Here is a 20,992-nt window from a genome sequence, read left to right on the forward strand (position 1 = left end):
GGGGGCGGAGGGGGGGGGAACCACTGAGTATTTAGCTCCACCGGACATCCGCAGTGACGCTCCGCTTTTCTTCTTTCCCCCCCCCCTCCTTCCCCTGCTCCCTGCAGCCTGGGCGCCGTGATTGACAGGGGGCCATTTAAATACAACCTGCCCCTACCCCACCCCCGCAGCGTGCGCGCGGCGGTGTTTCCCTGCCCGTGCCCAGCAGGCGCGGAAACGGCCCGAGCCCTTTGACAGACTCGCAGCGGCGGCGGCGGCTCCCCCCCACCCCCCCGCAGCCGCTCCAGGCAAAGGCACCGGGCTTCCAATGTGACATCACCCACCCCCGGGCTGGGGCCGCGCGCCTCTCGGGGGGCCACTTTCCCCGCTGCGAGCGGGAGGGGGAGGAAGAGAGGCGAGAAACCCATCAATAAATCACCGAGGAGCCGATTTCGCCCGGGAGCCGCGCCTGGCGGGGCCCGATCCGCCTCCTCTGCAGACGGCGAAGGAGCGCAGAAACGGACGACGGGGGTGGGGGGGGGGCGCCCTGAAAACTTCCTCTCCGGCTTCCTCCTTCGAGGCGGTGCAGCGGTCTTGGCGGCGCATGGTGCCTGGCTGGATGGTGTGGTAGCGGGGGGAGCGTTTGGCGAGGCCAGGGGGTGGGGGAGGCTGCTGCATCGGTCTCCCCTATGGACGAGAACAGCCCTCTGTCTCCCAAGGCAAATGCTTTCAGTATCGCCTCTCTGATTTCAGTCGCCGCCGAGCACGCAGGGAAGGAAGCGCTGGAGGAGCCCAGCTGTGGCCTTAGCAAGCCCTTCAGCCCCGGCTCCCACCCGGAGAAGATGCATTTCAGCACCGTCACCAGAGACATGGAAGGTACGTGCAGCCCGGACCTAGGCGCAGGACCTGAGCTTCCTGCGGGCAGCTGCAAATCGGAGCCCGAGAGCTAAGAAGTCAAAGCCCCACTGGAGAGCGAGGGGAAATGCATTAAAAAAAAATAAAAAAAGCGGGGTGGAGCAAATCCTGGGGATGCAGGATTTTCGGGGAATTTCCTCTGAGCAGCTGTGCCGGGGTTTTGTTTTGAATGTAAGTGGGGAAATGTGTGTATGTGTGTGTGGGGGGGGAGGGTTGCAGCCGATTTCCCTGCCATGGCTGCGTCAAAACTTTAAAAAAAAATATTCCAGCCGGTAAAGGGGAAAAAACAACTGCTTATAGCAACTCCCGGCTGCTTAAGAGACCTGCCCTCAGCTGTAGCGAGTAAGCAATAACAACAAGGTACGGGAAAAGACAGTGTTTCCGAGACGAAAAGAGGTGGAAATGGCAGAGGCCTAGGAAGGCTTGTCAAAGATCGGTGTTGTTTTTAATGAAGTTTTGACTGAGAAGAGATTTTACCAGCCAGCAAGGCTTGGAACCGAAAGAGCGGCTTGCTAACGCCCCAAACCCGCAATTGAAACGGTACCGTGTTTATGTCAAAGCTCTTTAGAAAGATCTGGTCACCCTCTTCTTTTTAATTGACTCTGTTTCCTCCCGCGCTTTATTTTAAACACAAAACTCTCCGACTCTGATCATTCTGTTATCCCGATCAGCGACCATTCTGTTCGTTTTGCCCATATCCGTGGAGAGCAGCGGCTTTCAAGCTGTATCCCGGGGGGTCCGCAGACTTGGTCTAAGACGTCCAAAGGGGTCTGCATCTCCCTTCTAAATTTTGTAGGGATCAGCGAATGGAGGGAAAAAAGGGGGGGTAAAAATCGCCCATTTGCAGGCTACTGACGCATCCTGTAGGACATTGTCTCGCTTTTTCGAGTGCAGATGCAGAGTTGATTGGGGTTTTTAAAAAAAAATCCTTCCCAAAGATATGCGGGGTGGAGGGGGTGGAGGGGGAGCGGCTAGGCGAGGATAATCATCTAAGAAACAAACATCCAGAGGGAGAGGAGTGTGTCGCCAGGACTGTTTCAGCCCTGCAGCTTGTGCAAGGCGGAGAAGAGCGTATTCCTAATTGTGGAACGCAAATTCCAGCGCTTCCCGGGGACTAGGCGGTTGTTGCGCCGTCATGGGGGCGGGCAGTTCGCTTTACTCCAGTGCCGGTTTGCCGGGGGATGGAGATCGCTGCCCGGGGCGCGTTTAGATCGTCTATCCGTGGAGGGTCCTGTGGGCGATGCCTGCTTCTTTTAACTTTTTTTTTTTTTTTTTTTTGGCTCGGGAGTGAAAAATGGGTGTCAGGCGGGCTATTAAAAAGGCGCACTCCCCTGTCAATCAACTCGTCAGGGCTCCAGTCCCTAGGCGAGGAAAGGCCCATTACCTGCAGCGCCTTATCTAAATAGAAATAAGAACCGGTTCTGCGGCGAGGGGAGGCCCTCTGCAGAGATAAGCCGGGCTCTGCAGCGCCTGGGCTCCTGGCAGCCGCGCAGCGCGAGCTCAGCCTGCCCGGGGGAGCCGCGCGGCCGGGGCCGAGCAGCTCCCGCGGGGCCCGGGGGGGGGGGGAGGCGGGGCTGGGGCGGGGGGGGGGCACCCCGGGGAGCGCAGTAGAAGACGCGGGCGCGGCGGCGGCGGGCGCGCAGAGCAGTGGGGGAGCGGGGAGCCGGAGCCGAGCCCTGACCGCCTGTTTTTGGAATGATTTCAGCCATCTCCAGCCCCTGGCTCACCCAGCTGTCCCATTTTTGCGATGTTGCAGCTTTCACGGCCAACAGCCTGAGCAGCCTGAACGCCTCCGGCGGCTACCACCTCTCCCCTTCCCCGGGGGACCCCTACGGGCAGCCCGAGCCGCCGCACTACGAGCCCTGCTCGGCCCAGCAGCACCCGCACCAACACGGCTACCCGTTCGCGGCCGGCCCGGCCCCGGCCCCGGGCCCCAACCCGCCGCCGCCCGGCCCGGGGCCCCCCGAGAGCGGCGGCGGCGCGGCGGCCAAAGCGCCCGTCAAGAAGAACCCCAAGGTGGCCAATGTCAGCGTGCAGCTGGAGATGAAGGCGCTGTGGGACGAGTTCAACCAGCTGGGCACCGAGATGATCGTCACCAAGGCCGGCAGGTCAGTGGCGCCTCCCCGCTGGCAGGGGCTGGGGCAGGCCCGGGGAGGGGGTTTTCGGCCCGCGGGGCGCCGGGAGCGAAGCGGCTTGAAGACGCGGGTTGGGGCTGGGGGCTGGGAGCCCTTTCAGTGCCCTCCCCCCCCCCCGCACGCACGCAGCAGCCTGCAACCCCAGAGGGTGGCCCCCGCCAGGGTCCGTCTCCCTGCGCCCCGCGCAGCCCTGCACCCAGAGTTGTCAGCCCAACGGACCCTGCTTCCACCCTTTTCACCTACCCTAGGGCTTCCGCGGCTTTTTTTTTTTCCTTATGGTCCCTTTTACGAGCGCAGGAAAATACATTTTTACTGCGCGCCTAAAACATCGTAAGGTTTATAGCCCCGCCAGCGGGACCTGTCCCGGTGGGACAAGGAAATTATCGACAGCGCCCCGGGTGCTGCTCCTCGCTGTGCGGGTGTCCTGCTCGGGCCCTTTCTGCCAGGGCTGCGGGGTTAGATCCGGAACAAATGAGCCGCTGTCGTTTTTCGGAATATGACTCATGCCTCGTATACGTTGGTGCTGGGTTTAAGAGCAATGTGGGGCTCTTGTTAGAGCCTCCCCCTCCTGGGTTCTTGTGAAATGTTAGCGAGCAAAGCCCTCTCCGGGCGGCGGTTACTTATCTGCTTTCTTCAGAAGAAAATAGACTGATTTTAAAAATCCACTCTGTCGGGGTAATCTGTCTGCTAGCCCCCAATACGGTAATTTGAACCCCGCACTTCTTTAAGAGCAGAATCGGCAATTGTCTTGTGGAGCGAAGGGTTGGGAAGTTCTGTGAAAGTCCGCACAGATACCTGAGTTAAAAGCGGTGCATTCAAAGGTACACAACCCCCCAGCAAAGCCGTCGGATTCGAATCGGAAAGTGGGCGTGGGGGTTTATGTAACTTGTCGGAGACTGATTACTGTATTATGGCAAAGTCAGTACCATTAACACTGCCTCCGACTCTCAAACGCGAGATTTAAAACCAGCTTTATTTGCAGAGGACACTGTTCTTTAGGAGCAAGATTAGCAGGATCCCTTTAACACCCACCTCTGGTCACACGCATTGGTGGGACAGACATGGATCTCCGCTTTGCTGGTTTAGGGCCTTCTTGGAGAGATTACAGATAAGAAACCTCAGGGGCTCTTTTTACACCTCTTAGTACTTGCCACATTTCCTTCTCTGGAATCCACAAATGACCAGCATCCAGAATACTCATTATGAGGCCCCATCCAGCATCCTTTTCTCCGGTAAATCTCCCGGCTGTTTCAGTGGGTAGTTTACCAGTTTGAGGAGAGCCGGATCCAACTCACCAATGTAAACCCAAGAAGGCAGCACGCCCATAAAGCTTCTTCGTCGAAATTAACAAAGGAAGCGAACGTTGTATCGTGTTTAAAAGGGAAGGTTCTCAACTCAGCTAATTAAACGGCTACGGGGGGGGGGGCAGGATGATGACCCTGTCTGTTAATTAGACACCATTTAACTGCGAGCTCAAGTGAAATAGCTCAACTGACCCTGAGTTGCGTTGGTATGGAGCTGTTGTGACCTCCTTGGGTGCGTACAGCATTTGCGAGAGAATAAAGAGGGTTCACAGGTCGGCACGTTCACTGCGATGTGTTCCCGTGTAAACTTTCCTAAAACCTCGGCCCGCTGGGGCTGTGTCTGCAAACGTCACTCTTTTTGTGCGGCCTTTGGACGCTCTCTCCGCTGTCCAAGCGGTAACAAACCCCCGGCTGGCTTGACTGTGGCCATCGGAGTTTGTACTTGTGGCGTGTCCTATGTTGACTGACTTCGCCCCCCTCCCCCTCCCCCAGGTCGGTGATAATGTCGTAGATCCTATCGCGCAGTAACACCTTGAGGAGCAGGTTAGCAAAGGGCACCCCTTGTAACTGCATCTTGAAAAGGCTGCGGAATCCGGCAAGTCATTCCCAGGGTCCTTCCCGCTGCTGTGACCAACACAGCGGGGAAAAGATTTCAGAATCTCTACCCCACCCCGCAAGCCACGCGGTTGCTTTCAGTCCCAGAGACTGGCCAGATGCCTCTGTTGATTTGAAGGGTTATGAAGGGGAGAGGAGAAAAAACCCGTGTTTTCCAAAGCTCGGTGCAGGAGCGTTGTAGAACTCAGGCTCGAGTCACGGCTTTGGTAGGGTTACAGTGGGGGGGTTGGTGGGGACCTACCCCCGGGGGCTTGTTCTCATTTAGACGGGGCATTCCTCAGCCCAGGCCCGTACCTTCAGCGCCAGGCCTCATACGGAGTATATCGTCTCCTTCTAGTCTTCGCCACTGGGCTCTGGATTAGACTAGTCCTTCCGACAGGAGATTTCTTCGCTCCGTGTTGCAGCCTCTACCTTGTTGCCTAGGCTTGTTCCTTATTTCCCTAAATGCTTTAGTGACACCCGTACCCCCCGTCACTGAATACAAATCGCATCTGAGTCTCTCTCTCAATTTTTTTTTAACGGAAAAGGGAATTTTAGCTAACAGCTGAGCCTTTCGGGAAAACAATGTTTTTTTAGCTCTGAAGTGTCCTTTCCATTTTACAGACGGGGGAGGGGGGGAAGGGGGAAGAAATCCGCATTATAAATAACCCGGCAACGATTCTACAAGAGACTTTGACTTTGTGAACGAACTGTGTCAAGTGCAGAGGTGAGATTAAAATAAAGAGTAGGTTTAAATGACGAAAGGGTTAATTGAACGAGCCAGGGTGTAAAACTAGTAAAACAAATAAAACATGCAAACAACCCGGAAAGGCAGATTGCTGATTCCAGGTAGCCCTCCTGCGCTCTATTAATGGATTCATTTATTTTCACGGTTGCCTGTGTTGGCCTTAAGAGTTTGGTTTTTTTTTAAGCCGGGGTTTATCAAGCTAAATTGTTTGTTTAAAGCTTCGTTTAAAAAAAAAAAGAAGAAGAAAGAAACACTGGAGTTAAGGTTAATAAGGGTTTAAATATTTTAAATAGAATGCGGTTTAAATAGAATGCGGTTTAAATAGAATGCGGTTTAAATGTCCCTGTTGATTTGCTAAAACAAATCAGTAACGTGTGAAAAGATTATGCTTTCCGTAGGCGCTGGGAGAACTTTAACAACAAAACGCATCGCAATTGGCTTCTAGACTAGCTTGCTACCTCCCGGTGGTTTCTGGAGCGCCCTGTGTTTTCATGGAGGCTTGTGTCGTTTTAGGTTGTTTAGAATAAGCAACAGTAATTGTTATTCCAAAAACTCCGAGAACTTATGGGTTTGGAGCCGGGCTAAAATTTACTGGAGATAAAAAAAAAATTGTAATGGAACTAACTTGCCTTTCTAACGCGTTTCAATGCTTGTTCTATTGAAGCCCAGGGAAGTGGGCTAGGTTTCTTGGTCAGCCTCCTTGCTAAATGTAAATTGTTTTACTTTTTCCCTGGAGCTTCAGTGTGGATACATTTAAAAGCCGGTGGGTTAAAATTCGCTTGCACGCCCTTGCTTTCTGCAATACCCACACGCTGGTTGCTCGCCTTGCAAAACAAGCAAACCTAAAACAGAAGGAAAAGCAGACCAAAGCTTTGGGGTAAACAGCCCCCAGCATTGGCTCTAAATGGAACAAAGGCAACTGATACATTTGTTACCTACGAGGGTGGGGAGTGGGTTGATCTTTCATTTCACTAGCTCATCTGAGTTCACCTTTAACTCGCAGCCTTTGGAAAATTCTGGCCTCCAAAAGCATTGCTGGGTGGTTTTGTGTGTGCGGGTCAAGGTGCGAAAGCAGACCGAGCCCCTTCCTGGTATAAGTCAAGAGAGGAAAATGCGGAAGAGAGACCCACAAAAGCCCCTCTCCACTTTTCTCGGTCGCCTGGTTGGGAGGGGAGGTGTCCCAGGCTCGCTTGCCTGGCTTGGGGACAGTGCCGCGGAGCGCACGCTTAGCCGGGGCTATTTCACCATTCGTTTGCGGAAGCGTAAAGATGCCGAGACCAAATTTGGTCAATCGGCTGCACAACGAACAGAGCGCTGGTGGCCTTGAGCCCCTTCGGCGCTGGGAGGGAGCGCCTGTCCCCCAGTTTGTGCGCGCTGGGTGAGTCCGAGGAGAAAGCACCGTTGTGGGAACCAAGTGACTATCGCCTCAGGAAATGTAGGGAGCTGGGAAGGCTCTGAAACCCCCCCGGACAGACACATAGACATAGACACACACACGCTGCCCCACTGGCCTGGTGCCTGTGTTTTCGGTACCGCGGGGATGGAATGTCAGAAATGACACTGGGTAACTCACCTATCCCGCTAGCCTGGTTTAGAAAGTAAACGAGTTCAAAGGGCTTCTGGGCTTATTTCACGTGTCTTCCTTTGCCATTGTTAAGACTACAGGGCCAGTCAAGCTCGTCCCGGAGAGGAGACAGGGATACAGACACGCTTCACTCCTGCTTTAGCTTCAGGGAGCCGAGCAAAGTGGGTGTGAAAAGGTAGAAATTCCTGGAGGGTTTCAGAGAGAAGCAGCGAAACTGGAGCCTCTCTGAGCCCGACAGTGTGTGCGCAGCTCGGACGCGTGTTCACACCCCACAAACGCAGCAGTTCTTTAGATCGGTGCTAATTTGGCTGGGAATTAATAGGAGAGATGCTCTAGGATCCGTTGGACTGTGTGTGAGAGTGGGGGGGCTGCGGGTCTACTGTCTTGCTATTTACCCCCACAGATTTCATCTGTTTTATTTGGGGAGCGGTGTTGGGTTTTGGTTTGCTTGTTTTTCGTTGTGTTGTTTTTTGCTTTGTTTTTTTTTGGGGGGGGGGGAGCAAGCATGAGATGTGGAGCTGGGTCAGAAAGACCCCGAAAGGGAATTTAAAATAATCGCCACTCTAGCATGCTAGTAACATTCTGATTTCTAAGTGATGGTTCACAGGGTTTATAGCTGTATGTAGAATACTCAGAAATCAAACTTTAATATTCAGCCAACGTTTTTATGTGCGAGTTCACAGACAGATTTCCTCTGGGGGCTCCTTTATAAAGTCCCCCACCCCACCTCAGCCGCCGGGAACTATCGGGCATTTGTGCACAGCCCTGCAAGAGACTCTTGAAACTAACGAGCATTCAGCATTGTGCAAACAGCTTGCGGGGTCGGGGGATGTTGCCAAATGGCAGGGAAAGTAACCCCTCGCTCACCCACTGTTGAAATGGGGCGGGGGGAGGAGGAGAGACACAGACAGCGCCACCAAGAGCTACGGTTTTCTAGAAAGACGCTCGGATTGTCCGCCAGCCTGGCGCATCTCTAAGCCCCCCCGAATAACAGCTCGTTATTAAAACACAGGAGCCTTGTGTTAGCTTCATCTAGCCGCGCTAACCCATAGAGGTATTCTGGACTTAATCTAACTTCCCAGCTCTTTCATGTCCTTCGGTGACTTCTTATAAGCCTTTAAATAGGAAAGTTTTACCAGTTCCTAGAAGGCAATTTGACATCAGTGTAAAAATACTTGGCTAACGTAACTTCATGCATGCCCTAGGGGCTGGTCTTGGTGGGTCTGTTGGGGGGAGGCGATCAGGATCGGGCCCTATGTCTCTCCCATGGCTGGGAGATGGGAACCCCCTCCTCCAATTACCTGTTGCCTTTTCAGCGTCCCCACCATCTGATTCTAGCCCACAATATTATAAACCTTTGATCTGTAAAGTCCTCCAGCTCTCCCAGGTCCAGGGGTGAATATATTGTTTCTAAATCACCCTCGTTCCTCACCTATTCTGTGCTATGGGCCATCGAGCTACAGCCAGAAAGAAGGAAGGGGTTTGATCTGAAAGAGGGACACTGTCCCCGCGCAGATGGAAGGGGGTGCAATGTCACCAGACGCGAGTCCCCGGTTCCGGCAGGCGAGGAGCTGGTGGTTATTCTGACACACGCCTTGTGGTTTTTCTCTTCTGCCGCAGGCGCATGTTCCCCACCTTCCAGGTGAAGATATTTGGAATGGACCCCATGGCTGATTACATGTTGTTAATGGATTTTGTACCCGTGGACGACAAAAGATATCGGCAAGTAGAATAAGCTTTTCCTTGAGTCCTTTAGCCGGGACTGCGATGGGGCGCCGAGGGAAAGAGACACACTGGAATGGTATTTCCCTGATTCAGTGCCCAAAGCAGCAAGTCGGAGGCTTTCCACTGACTTCAGTGGGCTTTGGATCAGGCTCATCCCTGCCTTTGAATGGCAAAGGGAGGGAGAACAGAAGCGCTAACACGATTCCCCCTCCTCTCCCAGCCTTATTCTTAAAGCCAGCAGCTCTCCGGTGTGAAACGCACCCCAGTGACTGTCTACTCCGCGCAAGATGCTGAGGGAGAGAATTTTTCTAATTGCAACGTATTTGAACTGGGGGTTTAAAATTTCTCCTAATATTTCATACAGATCATAAATTAGGCTTGGTTACAGCTACAAGGGTGCTTGGAGATCATGCACAACAGCCTGGGAGTCATTCTCTCTCACACACACAAGGTTTAATATTTATTTTAAAAAAATAGATTGGATCTAGGTTGGAGTCTGCAATTAAATGTAGATCTCCTTGTCCAGCAATGGATTCAGGCCATTCCCCTGCCCTCCAACTCCCCTTTTGACCTGTCTTTCAAATCTCCGGGTTCTGTGACATCACCTACTAAGCCCCAGGACGAGAATGATGGAAGCGTTCTTCTCTATCGGGGGCCCGTTATTTAGTTTGAATCTGGATGTGCTTTAAATCGGGGCTGAAGTTAAAAGTCTAGTGGACTAGCTCTGGAATCGAAACGCTTGATTTGTTGTTTTGAATCCGTCGTGGCTTCCTCAGTGCAAGGAAGGATTTCTCCAAATGCCACACGTGGTGCGGGGTTCTGTTTTAAAATACAGTATCTGGGCTGTAATAAAAAAGGGGCCACCCCTTTTTGTAGTTAGCTTTGGGAGCAGCCAGCCTGATTCGGTGTAAATCCCATATCACCCCGGTGAGTTTAGGAGTGATTGCGAATGTACGTCGGTGTAACTGAGAGCAGAATTTGGCCCGAAGTTTTAAAGTAAAATATTCCCTTATCCGAAGAGGATATTCCACAGGTACCCGCACAGTCAAAACACAGACATTACTGGGTTAAAAAAAATCCCTTTAATCCATGATTATGAGACTTTTACTTATGTCTGGCAAAAAAAACCCACCCCAAATTCTCATATTAAAAAAAACATTAAAATTATGTTCATAAACTGCATCTGCAGGGAGAAATTTCGATCTCCTAAATCAGGCTAATTGCTGACTGTAAAATGGCTTTCTCAGCACAATAACTATAGACCCGAGTTTTTAGGAGGAAAAGTGTTTGTAGAATTCGCTATTTATAAATGTTCCTGTAGATTCCACGCGGGAGGGACCTCTTTTTAAGAATCAAATTTCATTTTTCGCCTCATATAAAAGAACCCAACAGGCTTTTGCTTTTGGGGGGTGACTGTGTACAGCAAGGGAATGGGCCTTGCTCTGTGTGTGCGTTAACCTCCGAGACTAGTTTTCTTTGTGTTTCACTGAAAAGTGCTTGTATTGTCCTAGCCTGAGGCCACGTTGGAAAATCACCAACAAAGCCAACTGCATATTTCTCCAAATTCTTTCTCTGTTTTCACTGAGAACATAGGAAGGCGACCTAGGAAATCGGCGGCTCACAAATCGATGATGCGGTTTGATTGGTAACACCTTTAATTTGAAGACAGTGAAAGGCTCATTATCCATTTCTCTTCAGATCAGGACGCCTAAAAGCCAGTGTGCATATGAATCTCAGCGTCGAATATATAAATATTTAGACAGATATCAAATTCTGAGGGCGTTACAGAAACGTTTGCTTGTCAGGGGAAATGGGATATATAACATCCAATTGAGAATATCTTTTTTTTAAAAAAAAGTAATGTTTCTGCTCAACTCCAATGGTGTATAATTCTCCACACACCCCCCTCCCGCCCCCGTGCATACACTGGCTTTTAAAGTCAACGCGTGCATAGAAGATTCGTCTCACTGTTTTTAATGTTATTGTTGAATATGGACTTTGAAAGACTGTAGCAAGACTGCTAAACTCTGGATCCGCTCTTAAACTGCACATAAATGTCCATTTTTACCTTAAAGCCAGAACATTACTGTGTAAAGGGTTTCCTTTCACTTTTTAAATTGTATTTATTCGGTAGCATTTCTGGCTTCCATCCCAAATATGTGCAGGTAGCTATAAATGTCCCCAGTCGAGCAGATTTTCCCTTTTTGCGAATTCCCCCAGAGAGCCAAGGAAAACATTTTGTTTGTCAACAAGTCTGGCGTTTTCCCACTGGCTTTCTAGAAACGAGAGGCTACCTTCATTAGTGGGGAAGCGCTCTCCTTCTGTTCGGCAGGCTAGCTTTACAGCTCGATTGAACTGTGTAAAAACTGCACTTTCCGGTCCCAGAGCAGCCCAGAGGTTTTTATAGGGAACCCACCGACAAAAATAATACTTAACTCAAATACTAGAGTCTAAATTCTGCTATGGTTACTCAGGCTCCGTTGAGCTGAATGGGACTGCTCACTGGGTAAGAGTGTTAGCATCTGGCCTTAGCTAATTAGACCCGATCCTGCACCACTGAAGTCGGTGGAATTTTACCAGTGACTTGGATAAGGGCAGGATCAGCCCTCGTGTGTTCTCATCCCCATGGTGTGGATGGGGAAAGACTTGAGAGACCCCTGCAATTCTACGTAGGGACTTGGCCCGCGATGGCCTCCTCTCTTGTCCAGAGCAGAACTCAGATTAAACTCTGGATTACCTGGCACGTGTTTAACCAACTGGATCAGGAGCAGCCACTGACTGCACTTTGCCTCTCCTTTGCAGATACGCCTTCCACAGCTCCTCCTGGCTGGTGGCCGGCAAAGCTGACCCTGCTACCCCCGGGAGAGTTCATTATCACCCCGACTCTCCTGCTAAAGGGGCCCAGTGGATGAAACAAATAGTATCCTTCGATAAACTGAAACTGACCAATAATTTATTGGATGACAATGGGCACGTAAGTGTTAGAGAGGGGAACCAACTGTGGGCACTGAAAGGGGAGGAGAATGGCACGTGAAATCTCCAGCACGTGAATTTTTCTTGACGCACACAAAAAGAAACCCCTGGGCACCACTTACCAAGTATAAGGCCTGGGGTCAAAATGCCTAGAAAGACTCTGGCAGTGGTGGATCGGGTCCTTTCAATAGCTGCTCATTGTGATTGGAAACACCCCAAATTTCATATTTGCTGTGAGCGTTGGGCCAGGCCCAATGCTGACTCCAGGGGTTGGATCGGGCCCATAGGGAGGAGGCATAGGACCCTTTACGTTATAACTTTGAACTTTTCCCTCAGGCCCGATTCCCCCATTCCTTGCATCCCCACCCCTTCCACTGGCTTGATGGGAACGGACTGCATTGGGAATAATGAGTGTTTAAGGAAAACATGCTGGAGCCCGGAGTTAACTAAACGCTGTTCTCTTTTGATAGCCATTTGACCCGCCCATTCCTGTTCCATATAATGGGTATGCCCCAAGATTTTTCCGCCTATTTCCATTCAGTTCAGTGCTCCCCGGTAGCTCCGGTACATGCCCCCACCCGCCCTCCTTTTTTTAATATTTAATAGTGGATCCGAAGGGCTTGTAGCCGCTCTCCTCCCTATTCCCTGCGGAACTGTCCGGTCCCCAGTGAGATCACCTCTTTAAAGGGCGCAGGCTCGCTGGGGAATCCTGCTCAGATTGGGGACACACACACACACCCCGTAGTGTTTTTTAGCAGTGCTTGTGCCCAGCGTTTCAAATCGGACCTCAGTCGGCAGCGCAGAGCAACGTGCGGAGCGTTTCACGGCATAGCCTCCTACAAGACTCAATCCTTCATTAACCCTAATTAATACTATGCACCGCCGTAGCCTCAGAGGAGCTGCAATCCTGTTGTTTCTCTGAATCCCCCCCCCCCCAGCCCTTTCCCCCCGAAGGAGCCCATTTCCAAGCTGCCAGCCTGACACTGTGCGGCGGGGGGACGGGGCGGGGGATGCGCGGTGCTCTCCTTTCAACGCTCTGCCTGGTGTAGAATGAATCAATTATGATCTCCTTGCTCGTTTTATCATTCAGATCATTTTGAACTCCATGCACAGATACCAGCCTCGTTTTCATGTGGTCTACGTGGACCCCAGGAAAGACAGCGAGAAGTATGCAGAGGAGAACTTTAAAACGTTTGTCTTCGAGGAGACCCGCTTCACCGCCGTGACCGCCTATCAGAATCACAGGGTGAGGATCTGGAGTTCATTACTGAGACACAAACCCTCCGATACTTCATTTATCAAAACCTTCCCCTTGACGGATGGAGATCCGGGAAGGGGCGGTGGGTGGTGCTGGGGGGGGGGTGGATATTAATTCAGAGCAGTCAATGCTTAAAAGGTAATACCCGGCCAATGGGAACTTTGTTGGTATACAAATAAATACAGTGGGTTTTTAGCTTCTTGGAACGGGGTAAATGCAATCACCTTTCAACACTCTCTTTAATTACACACAAACCGTGTGGCTTTCTAAATAAGGTTTTCAAGCAACTCAATGCAAAAAAAGAAAAAAGTTGTTAAACAAAAATGAATTATGCCAGATCTGCAAAACTCAGATTCAATTTCCAAGCAGAGAGCTGCCAGCCGCTCTCGGTTTAAGCACTTTTTTCATCACCTTGATTAAAACACGCACTTGAAGAGTCATATTGAGTTGTTTGTTTTGCTTGTTTGTTTTGCTGTCTATCTCGATTAGAATAATTACAGCTTGCTAAAAAGGAACACACACACTCTACCCCCCCCCCCCGCCCCAAAAGCAGCATTTCAAATGTGCATTTCGGACTCTGTAAGAAAAAGGTATATTCATTAAGTGTGAAGCAAGAGCCCTTTGGGGTCACAGGCACTGACTGAAACAGGGATTGCTAGAGGGCTACCCCTTGTTATAGTCTCCAGAGAATTGTTGTAGATGTCATATTACCGCCTATAATAAAGCATAAGGAGAGTTTGAGGGAAAATCTTCTTAGTAAATACAATACTATGCTATAGACTTAGTTAAGGGGAAGAGGGGGAAATAGGTATGTGTGATCCAGTAGAAATGACTAAGCATTCAGTGGGAAACCAAATCGAACATTAATAACAAAGATGTGATTATAACAAAGAGAACACAGACATCATTCCATTGCTTTAGGTTGATCATTGGATCCAAAACCAATTTAATATTTGAAATGTCAGGCTAAAACACAAGTTAGTCTGGAATGATAATATATAACCTTTTAAATATACAGTTTTATTATTTAAACAGTCATCTGGGTGATTTATAATTGTAGGGAAGCGAAATTGCTGTTTGCATTAGAAACACACTTTCCATCTTAAGCATTAATTTTCTCATGTGTACAACAAGCTATGGTACTAAATTATTTTATAGTCGCCCCAAAGCCTGAACTAGAGATCTCCTCCTCCTTTCAGAGAAGATCCTAAATTACCTAAGAGAGAAAGGAGACCAAATCATAAACCAAATCTCTGAACTGCAAACCATTTAGGGCTTGATCCAAAGCCCGCTGTAGTCAATTTCACTGGACTTTGGAACTGGCCTCGGTTAGCTTTTATGGGTAAGCGAGCCACTGTCCATCAGCTTAACAGCGTTTACTGACTCCCCCCCACCCCCCGAAACAATCTGCTGTCCTTTTCTGTCGAGCTGAAGATTCCTCGAGGTCTGGGGCATGGGACGGCTGAGCTGAACTGGGGTTTTTAAGTGTCAGTCTCTGAGTCTCCATTCGAGTTGTGGAAGGTGTCTAGGGAGATGTCCTCCTATCCATCTGCTAAAGCCATTCCTTGACTTTTCATGGAATCTGATAGCTCAGGGAGCCCTGCTCCAAAGCTACATTGTTGCACTCCGAGGAAGCTGCGTGAGCTCCAGATTTGCAATTTTAACTCCATAGAAAACTTCCTCAAACCCAGAGGGACATCATTACCTATGTAAACCCGAGACCCGGGCTAGTTGGGAAACTACAGTCTTCACGCTGCGAAATGTCACTCAAAATTTGTTTGGACAATTATGCTATTTTACTTATCTGCCTTTGCCACCCTGGGTCTGTTCGTTAGGAACACACAAATAATAGAACGTATTTTGGGTAGCATTAAATCCAGTCGCTTTTAAAAATAACATTAATGTAGTATAAACCGAGGAACAAATCGTGCCTATAATTAGAGTTTCAAATTAAGGATCTTTTCCAATAGTGCAAGGTAAAATATTATTATCCAAGTCGGAGAGCTGAATGAATGCCAGATTCCTTGTTCCCTTTGTAGCTTTGGGGTCTTGTAGGAAGGTTAAAACGCCTTGTTATCTATTATTTGATTATTTGTATATTTTTATTAGCACAGTTAATTGTGCCTATTCCCAGGAAGCAAAAGGTGTAGCTCCCACCCTTTGTAATTGTTTCAAGCTTTTAAAATAAACAAATTTACACGGATAAAAAACATGCCACAATTATTATTTGGACAACATCCAAACCCCACATATTCAAAGACGTCTGGGCTGAGAGCTGGGTGCTGCGCCTTTAAGGGGCTCCCCCATCCCTCCCAAGTTGGCATTTGCCTGATGGCTCAGGACAGCTGCTCTTTCTCTCCTGCTTTCTATCAGTTTGACCTCTAAGGCTGGAACTGTCACTGAGGGGCTTAAAGTTTGTTTTTCAACCCATTCCGGAAACTCACAATCACATACTTTATCCGTGGATTTGCTTAAATATAGAAAATGTCCTGCCTTCTCCCTGGCGAATTAAATAAATACATAAGTATGATTTATCCAGTGATTTGTCTTAGCTGCTCTGGTGGTGACCCATATAATGTGGCATTTTCTTACAAGTGCATTTACACAGCTTTAGCAGCAGTCTCGGGCTGCCTCTCCCTTCGCCTTGAACTCGTATTAGATAGCATACAATTCTGCATTTTCGAGCAGAGGGAAACCACATGTCCCTATTGCAAAGCAAAGAGAGCTCTCAAACCTGCTGGTGCCTATAATTTTCCAAGAGGAACCAGGACTGCTACTACTTGGGCCCCCTCCATCAGACTGGGTGAAACTTGGTTGATTTGTCCCAGAAGCCAGTTTAAAGGGGTAGGGCACTCTCTAATCAGAAATATCTGCAAGTGCCACTCAAAGTCCTTTCCCCCTTCCCCCCCTTTTCAGATCACACAACTCAAGATTGCCAGCAACCCCTTCGCTAAAGGATTCAGAGACTGTGATCCAGAAGACTGGTAAGTCTGCTGTCCTTTACTAACCATATTAAGGCCCCCATTCTGCAAAGAATTTAAGCATCTGCTTAGCTACAAGCACCTGAGTAGTCCCATTGACTTCAGTGGGGTGGGATCAGGTCCTAGTTGCATACTGGAGTTATTAATAGGGCCATGTTAGTCAGAGCAATAGAATTCCCTAATGTGTCGGCAGTGGCCTTTAGACTGAAACAATTACAGTGCTATGCTACTCTTTTCTTCCTGTTCTAGGCCCAGGAATCACAGACCAGGGGCCCTTCCTCTGATGAGTGCTTTTGCCAGGTCCAGGAATCCAGTGTCTTCCCCTGCACATCAGAATGGGACTGAGAAAGGTGAGCTTCCTGCATCTTCACAGACTTACACACACTGTCAGTTGACATAAAGGACATATAAATATCCTGTATAGTGTCTTATTGGTATTATTAATAATCAAAATCAAGAGGCTGAAAAATTTCATTTACCTTTTGCCATTTATGGTGGGGGGAGGGGTTGGCGGTATTGTTTGGTTGTTTTTTGTTGTTTTTACTTCCATCAGTAAGGGCTGTAAAACTGCACAAGTTAATTTCATTTTTTTTATATTTACAGTCAGCTTCAATTTCGGTTTTCATGCACTGACACAAGGCAGAAAAGGGATGCTTAAATCCAAATTATTTTGACATATAAAAAACTTGAAACAGTTCTGTTGATAACAGGGATTATATTTCCCCCAAAAAAATCTTAACTTTTTTCTTTTTAAATAAAACATATATTCTGGGCCTAATCTAATCTTTTAAATTATTTCTAAAACACCCACCACTGTAGTTTCTGAGTGTGCTATCTACACTACTTGACACTGGTCTTTCCCTCCAATTTAAAATTCACCCTCCTTCCTAATATGCTTCTAATTCTGAGTTTCCTTCAGTCAGGCATTTTGACAAAATGTTTAGTTTACAGATGGAGACATACCCACAATCACATATATCCTAAAGATGCTTTGCATGCATTGCCCTTTTGAAAAAGCAAGTTGGTTATGTTTTCAATGTAGATCCCATAATATTCAGGAGCTGAATTTAACCTAGTGCATGGTTTAAGCATACACACTGGGAACTTTTCATTGATTTTTTTTTTTCCATTACACAGAGTAAACAACTGCAAAGACAACCAGGGGCCTTTCTCCCAGCACACTCCAGGCCTATTAAAATAAAGAAAAGTCTGTATTTGTTTAGTGTTACACAATTGCAAAAATTTCAAGCGTGTACAAACTTGTCAGTCAATTCAGCTCTATTTATCACAGTCAGAATGTATTGTCCCAGGAGCACAGATTTCTGTTGAACACAATGTTTAAACACTTCATTTAAAAATCATTGCTTTTTATTCCCCTGGATTTTCCCCTCTTCCCCCTCCTTTAGGATTTTTTTTAACATAAAGTCTTTGCAGTGAAACGAATTGAAGGCTTTCCTTTTTTAAAGTGGTGGCGTTAAATGGAAAAGTTCACACGGGTAGAGGGAGGTTTTTCTAAGCTCCCCTGTTTGTGATTGTTGGGGCTGGTGCAGACTAAAAGTTCCAGGACAAAAAATACACTCATCAGACCAGATTGTGCTCCCCCCCCCACTGATTTCAATGCAACTACTCACAGACAAATATACTTTAAACATGAGTTAGGGTGACAGCATGTGACCCCTCTCTGGGAAGAAAATGCTATGGAAGTCTTACAATGCTGCACTTCAATCAGTTGTAACTGCTGAGGTCTGGACTGTTGCTGCAGAATAGTTTGGCTCTATATTTTTACAGGGACATGAAATAATAACTTCCCATCCTGTGCCCCCCATCTTCAGCATAATCTGTGCATCTGTTGAACTCCCTGAAAGTCTGTGACACTCATGGATTCAGATCTGCTCTGCTTCCCACTCATTCCAAGGGAGACTCTTTTCATTCTGGGATTAATTTTAAAGCAGTTTTAAAAGTTTCTCATGCTTACAACGAGCAGTTTTTGCAATGGGTGTTTCCATGCGGTATGTGCATTCTCCCTAGGATTTGTGGGTGAGAATTTAAGAGCAGCCCTCCACCCTCCCCTTTTTAAGGGTAACTGAATCCGCAACTACCTGTGTGCTTGAAATGTATTGGGTAAAGTTGGGTCCAGTGCATGAGAACACCTCCAGGAGAAGTAGGAGCTGACTGTCTAGGGGACTCTCCCCAAGGCTCAGGGAGGGCGCTGGGGTCTGTGGCTAGGTGTTGTGGTGGGGGGATCAGTGTCTAGGGGATTCTCCTTAAAGCTGAGAGGGCGCTGGGGTCTGTGGCTAGGTGTCGTGACACTAACGCCAGCGGGAGGCGCAGGGAGGGTGCTGGGATCTGTAGCTAGGTAATGGGGTCAACGTCTTTGGGACTCCCTTTCCCCCACTTTCCGGAGGCACTGGCTGGGTGATGGGGGGAGTGGTCAGTGGCTCTCAGAGAGGGCGGTGGGTGTGTCAGTGGCTGGGGGGGGGCGCATCTCAGGGAGGGCGCTGGGGGGGGCTGGCTTGGTGATGGGGGCTCAGTGGCTCTCAAGGAGGGTGGCGAGTCAGTGGCTGGGGCACATCGCAGGGAGGGCGCTGGGGGAAGGGCCCTGGCTCGGAGCTGGAGAGGGCACTCGGGACCCTGGCTCGGTGCTGGGGGGGTCAGTAGCTGGAGGGGCGCTCGGGGCCCTGGTTCGGTGCTGGGGGGGTCAGTGGCTGGTGGGGGGCGCTCGGGGCCCTGGCTCGGTGCTAGGGGGGTCAGTGGCTGGTGGGGGGCGCTCGGGGCCCTGGCTCGGTGCTGGGCGGGGGCGCTCGGGGCCCTGGCTCGATGCTGGGGGGGTCAGTGGCTGGGGGGGGGCGCTCGGGGCCCTGGCTCGATGCTGGGAGGGGAGCTCGGGGCCCTGGCTCGGTGCTGGGGGGGGCGCTTGGGGGGCCCTGGCTCGGTGCTGGGGGGGGCGCTTGGGGGGCCCTGGCTCGGTGCTGGGGGGGTCAGTGGCTGGGGGGGGGCGCTCGGGGCCCTGGCTCGATGCTGGGAGGGGAGCTCGGGGCCCTGGCTCGGTGCTGGGGGGGGCGCTTGGGGGGCCCTGGCTCGGTGCTGGGGGGGGCGCTTGGGGGGCCCTGGCTCGGTGCTGGGGGGGTCAGTGGCTGGGGGGGGGGCGCTCGGGGCCCTGGCTCGATGCTGGGAGGGGAGCTCGGGGCCCTGGCTCGGTGCTGGGGGGGCGCTCGGGGCCCTGGCCAGGCTGTAACCGGCTGCTCTGCCCGTTCCGTGTCCCGGGCTGTGTTGCAGACGCTGCGGAGAGCCGACGGGACTACGAGCGGGAAGCGGCCAGCGGGACCCCTCTCCACGCCGACCCCGCGCACCAGCAGCTCATGTCGCGGGTGCTGAGCCCGGCCCTGCCCGTCCCCGGCGCGGGGGGCCTGGTCCAGCTCAGCAGCACGCCGGGGAGCCGGCCCAGCCCCCCGCACCACGAACTGCGGCTGGAGCCCCCCGCCTCGGAGCCCCTGCACCACCACCCCTACAAGTACCCGGCGGCGGCCTACGACCACTACCTGGGGGCGAAGAGCCGGCCCGCCCCCTACCCCTTACCCAGCCTCCGGGGCCACAGCTACCACCACCACCACCACCATCACCACCACATGGGCCCGCCGGCGGCCAACGTGTACTCCTCGGCGGCCGCGCCGCCCAGCTACGACTACGGGCCGCGGTAACCCCCGCGCCCCGCCGCCCCCGCCCGGTGTGCGCCCCTCCCCCCGCCCGCGCCTGGCCGTCGGAGAGCCCCGGCCCCGAGAGGAGAACTCCCGCTTCCCGCCCTGCCCCGCCCCGGCAGGGCCGCCGCGCCGCGCCGCGCCGCTCCGCCCACCCGCCCCCTGGCTCGCCGGGCAGAGCGGCCGGGCCGCAGGCCGGAGCCAGGCAGGGGCAGGGCCGGCTCCAGCCACCAAGCCATAGGGGGCGCTTCCCGCTCCGGCGCTAGCCGCCCGCGCGCCCGCCCAGAGCCCGGCGAGGGGGCCGGCCGGGCTGCCTCGCCCCGGGGAAGGGGCAGCGACTCGCCCTCGGCGAGCCTGTGGCGAAGCCAGCCGTAGACTCTCGGCCCTGGCCCTCCTGCGCCAGCCCGGGGGGGCATCGTGTTAACACCGGGGGAGGAGGTGTCCTGTGCTGCGCGGCTGGCCCTGGGCCCCTGCAGCCCCTGCCCCTCCTCCTCCTAGTGAGAGCCGCCTAAGTGTTGTGACTGACTGAGGGGGAGGACTGGGGCTCCCTTGGCTTTAAACCTCCTCCCCTGTATTTTCCAGGGGACTAGCGGTGGAGGTAGGCCTTAAAGTTAGGACATGTTTTGATGTTGCCAGGTGACCCCCCCTCCCCAGCTAGGTCCTTCCCAGTGCCCATCTCCTCATGACTGATGAGGTTGTAGGGGGCAACTTTATACACAAGCAACAGTTTGGGGCCCTGCGCTTCTCTAATGGAGCCCAAGGCCGAGAACAGTGCTACAGATTTTTATTTCCCACAACAATCGGGATTAAGCATACAGGAAAAAAAGACAAAGTTTGGGCCGTATTTTTGTATTCTCAGAGGGGTCGTGATTGCTGGTGATGAGAACACCACCAAGGCAGCCCTACAACTCTACCTTGCCTGGTGATTTCCTGGTCTCTTAATACTCTCCACTGCAGCCTTGCCTTTTAGAGGATTTTTCCCCCCAGCATGCTTTTCAGGGGCTGGCCCTTTAAATCTGGCAGAGCTGCAGTTTTACAGTGACCATTTTGCAATGGCTGCTTGCTGTATGCCCCTTCTTACATCTGGAAAGTACCTTTTA

General features: G+C 51.3%; 1 protein-coding gene across 2 annotated transcripts; it reads left to right on the forward strand.

Moving 5' to 3' along the window:
• The first annotated feature begins 724 nt into the window (after positions 1-724).
• TBX1 (T-box transcription factor 1) lies at positions 725-19,895 on the forward strand. 2 transcript variants are annotated; one of them, XM_073312676.2, is made up of 8 exons: positions 725-855; positions 2,651-3,002; positions 8,881-8,982; positions 11,788-11,959; positions 13,049-13,204; positions 16,133-16,200; positions 16,447-16,547; positions 19,474-19,895. In XM_073312676.2, exons 1-8 carry the CDS (start codon positions 822-824, stop codon positions 19,893-19,895), a joined length of 1,407 nt encoding a protein of 468 aa, XP_073168777.2. In that variant the 5' UTR covers positions 725-821. The 2 variants fall into 2 exon arrangements, with proteins under 2 accessions (XP_073168777.2, XP_073168776.2); XM_073312675.2 differs by lacking the exon at positions 725-855 and having other exon boundaries at positions 2,590-3,002.
• Positions 19,896-20,992: the final 1,097 nt, after the last annotated feature.

This window comes from Lepidochelys kempii, chromosome 15, assembly GCF_965140285.1.
Source record: "Lepidochelys kempii isolate rLepKem1 chromosome 15, rLepKem1.hap1, whole genome shotgun sequence".
In the NCBI taxonomy this organism is placed as follows: domain Eukaryota; kingdom Metazoa; phylum Chordata; order Testudines; family Cheloniidae; genus Lepidochelys; species Lepidochelys kempii.

What these genes read in the sequence shown, in the direction of transcription:
- TBX1 (XM_073312675.2), top strand. Translation starts at nt 2,590, where the DNA reads ATGATTTCAGCCATCTCCAGCCCCTGGCTCACCCAGCTGTCCCATTTT. An exon ending in GTGGACGACAAAAGATATCG is followed by an intron (nt 8,983 to 11,787) that starts GCAAGTAGAATA and finishes TCTCCTTTGCAG; the next exon opens with ATACGCCTTCCACAGCTCCT. An exon ending in CCGCCTATCAGAATCACAGG is followed by an intron (nt 13,205 to 16,132) that starts GTGAGGATCTGG and finishes CCCCCTTTTCAG; the next exon opens with ATCACACAACTCAAGATTGC.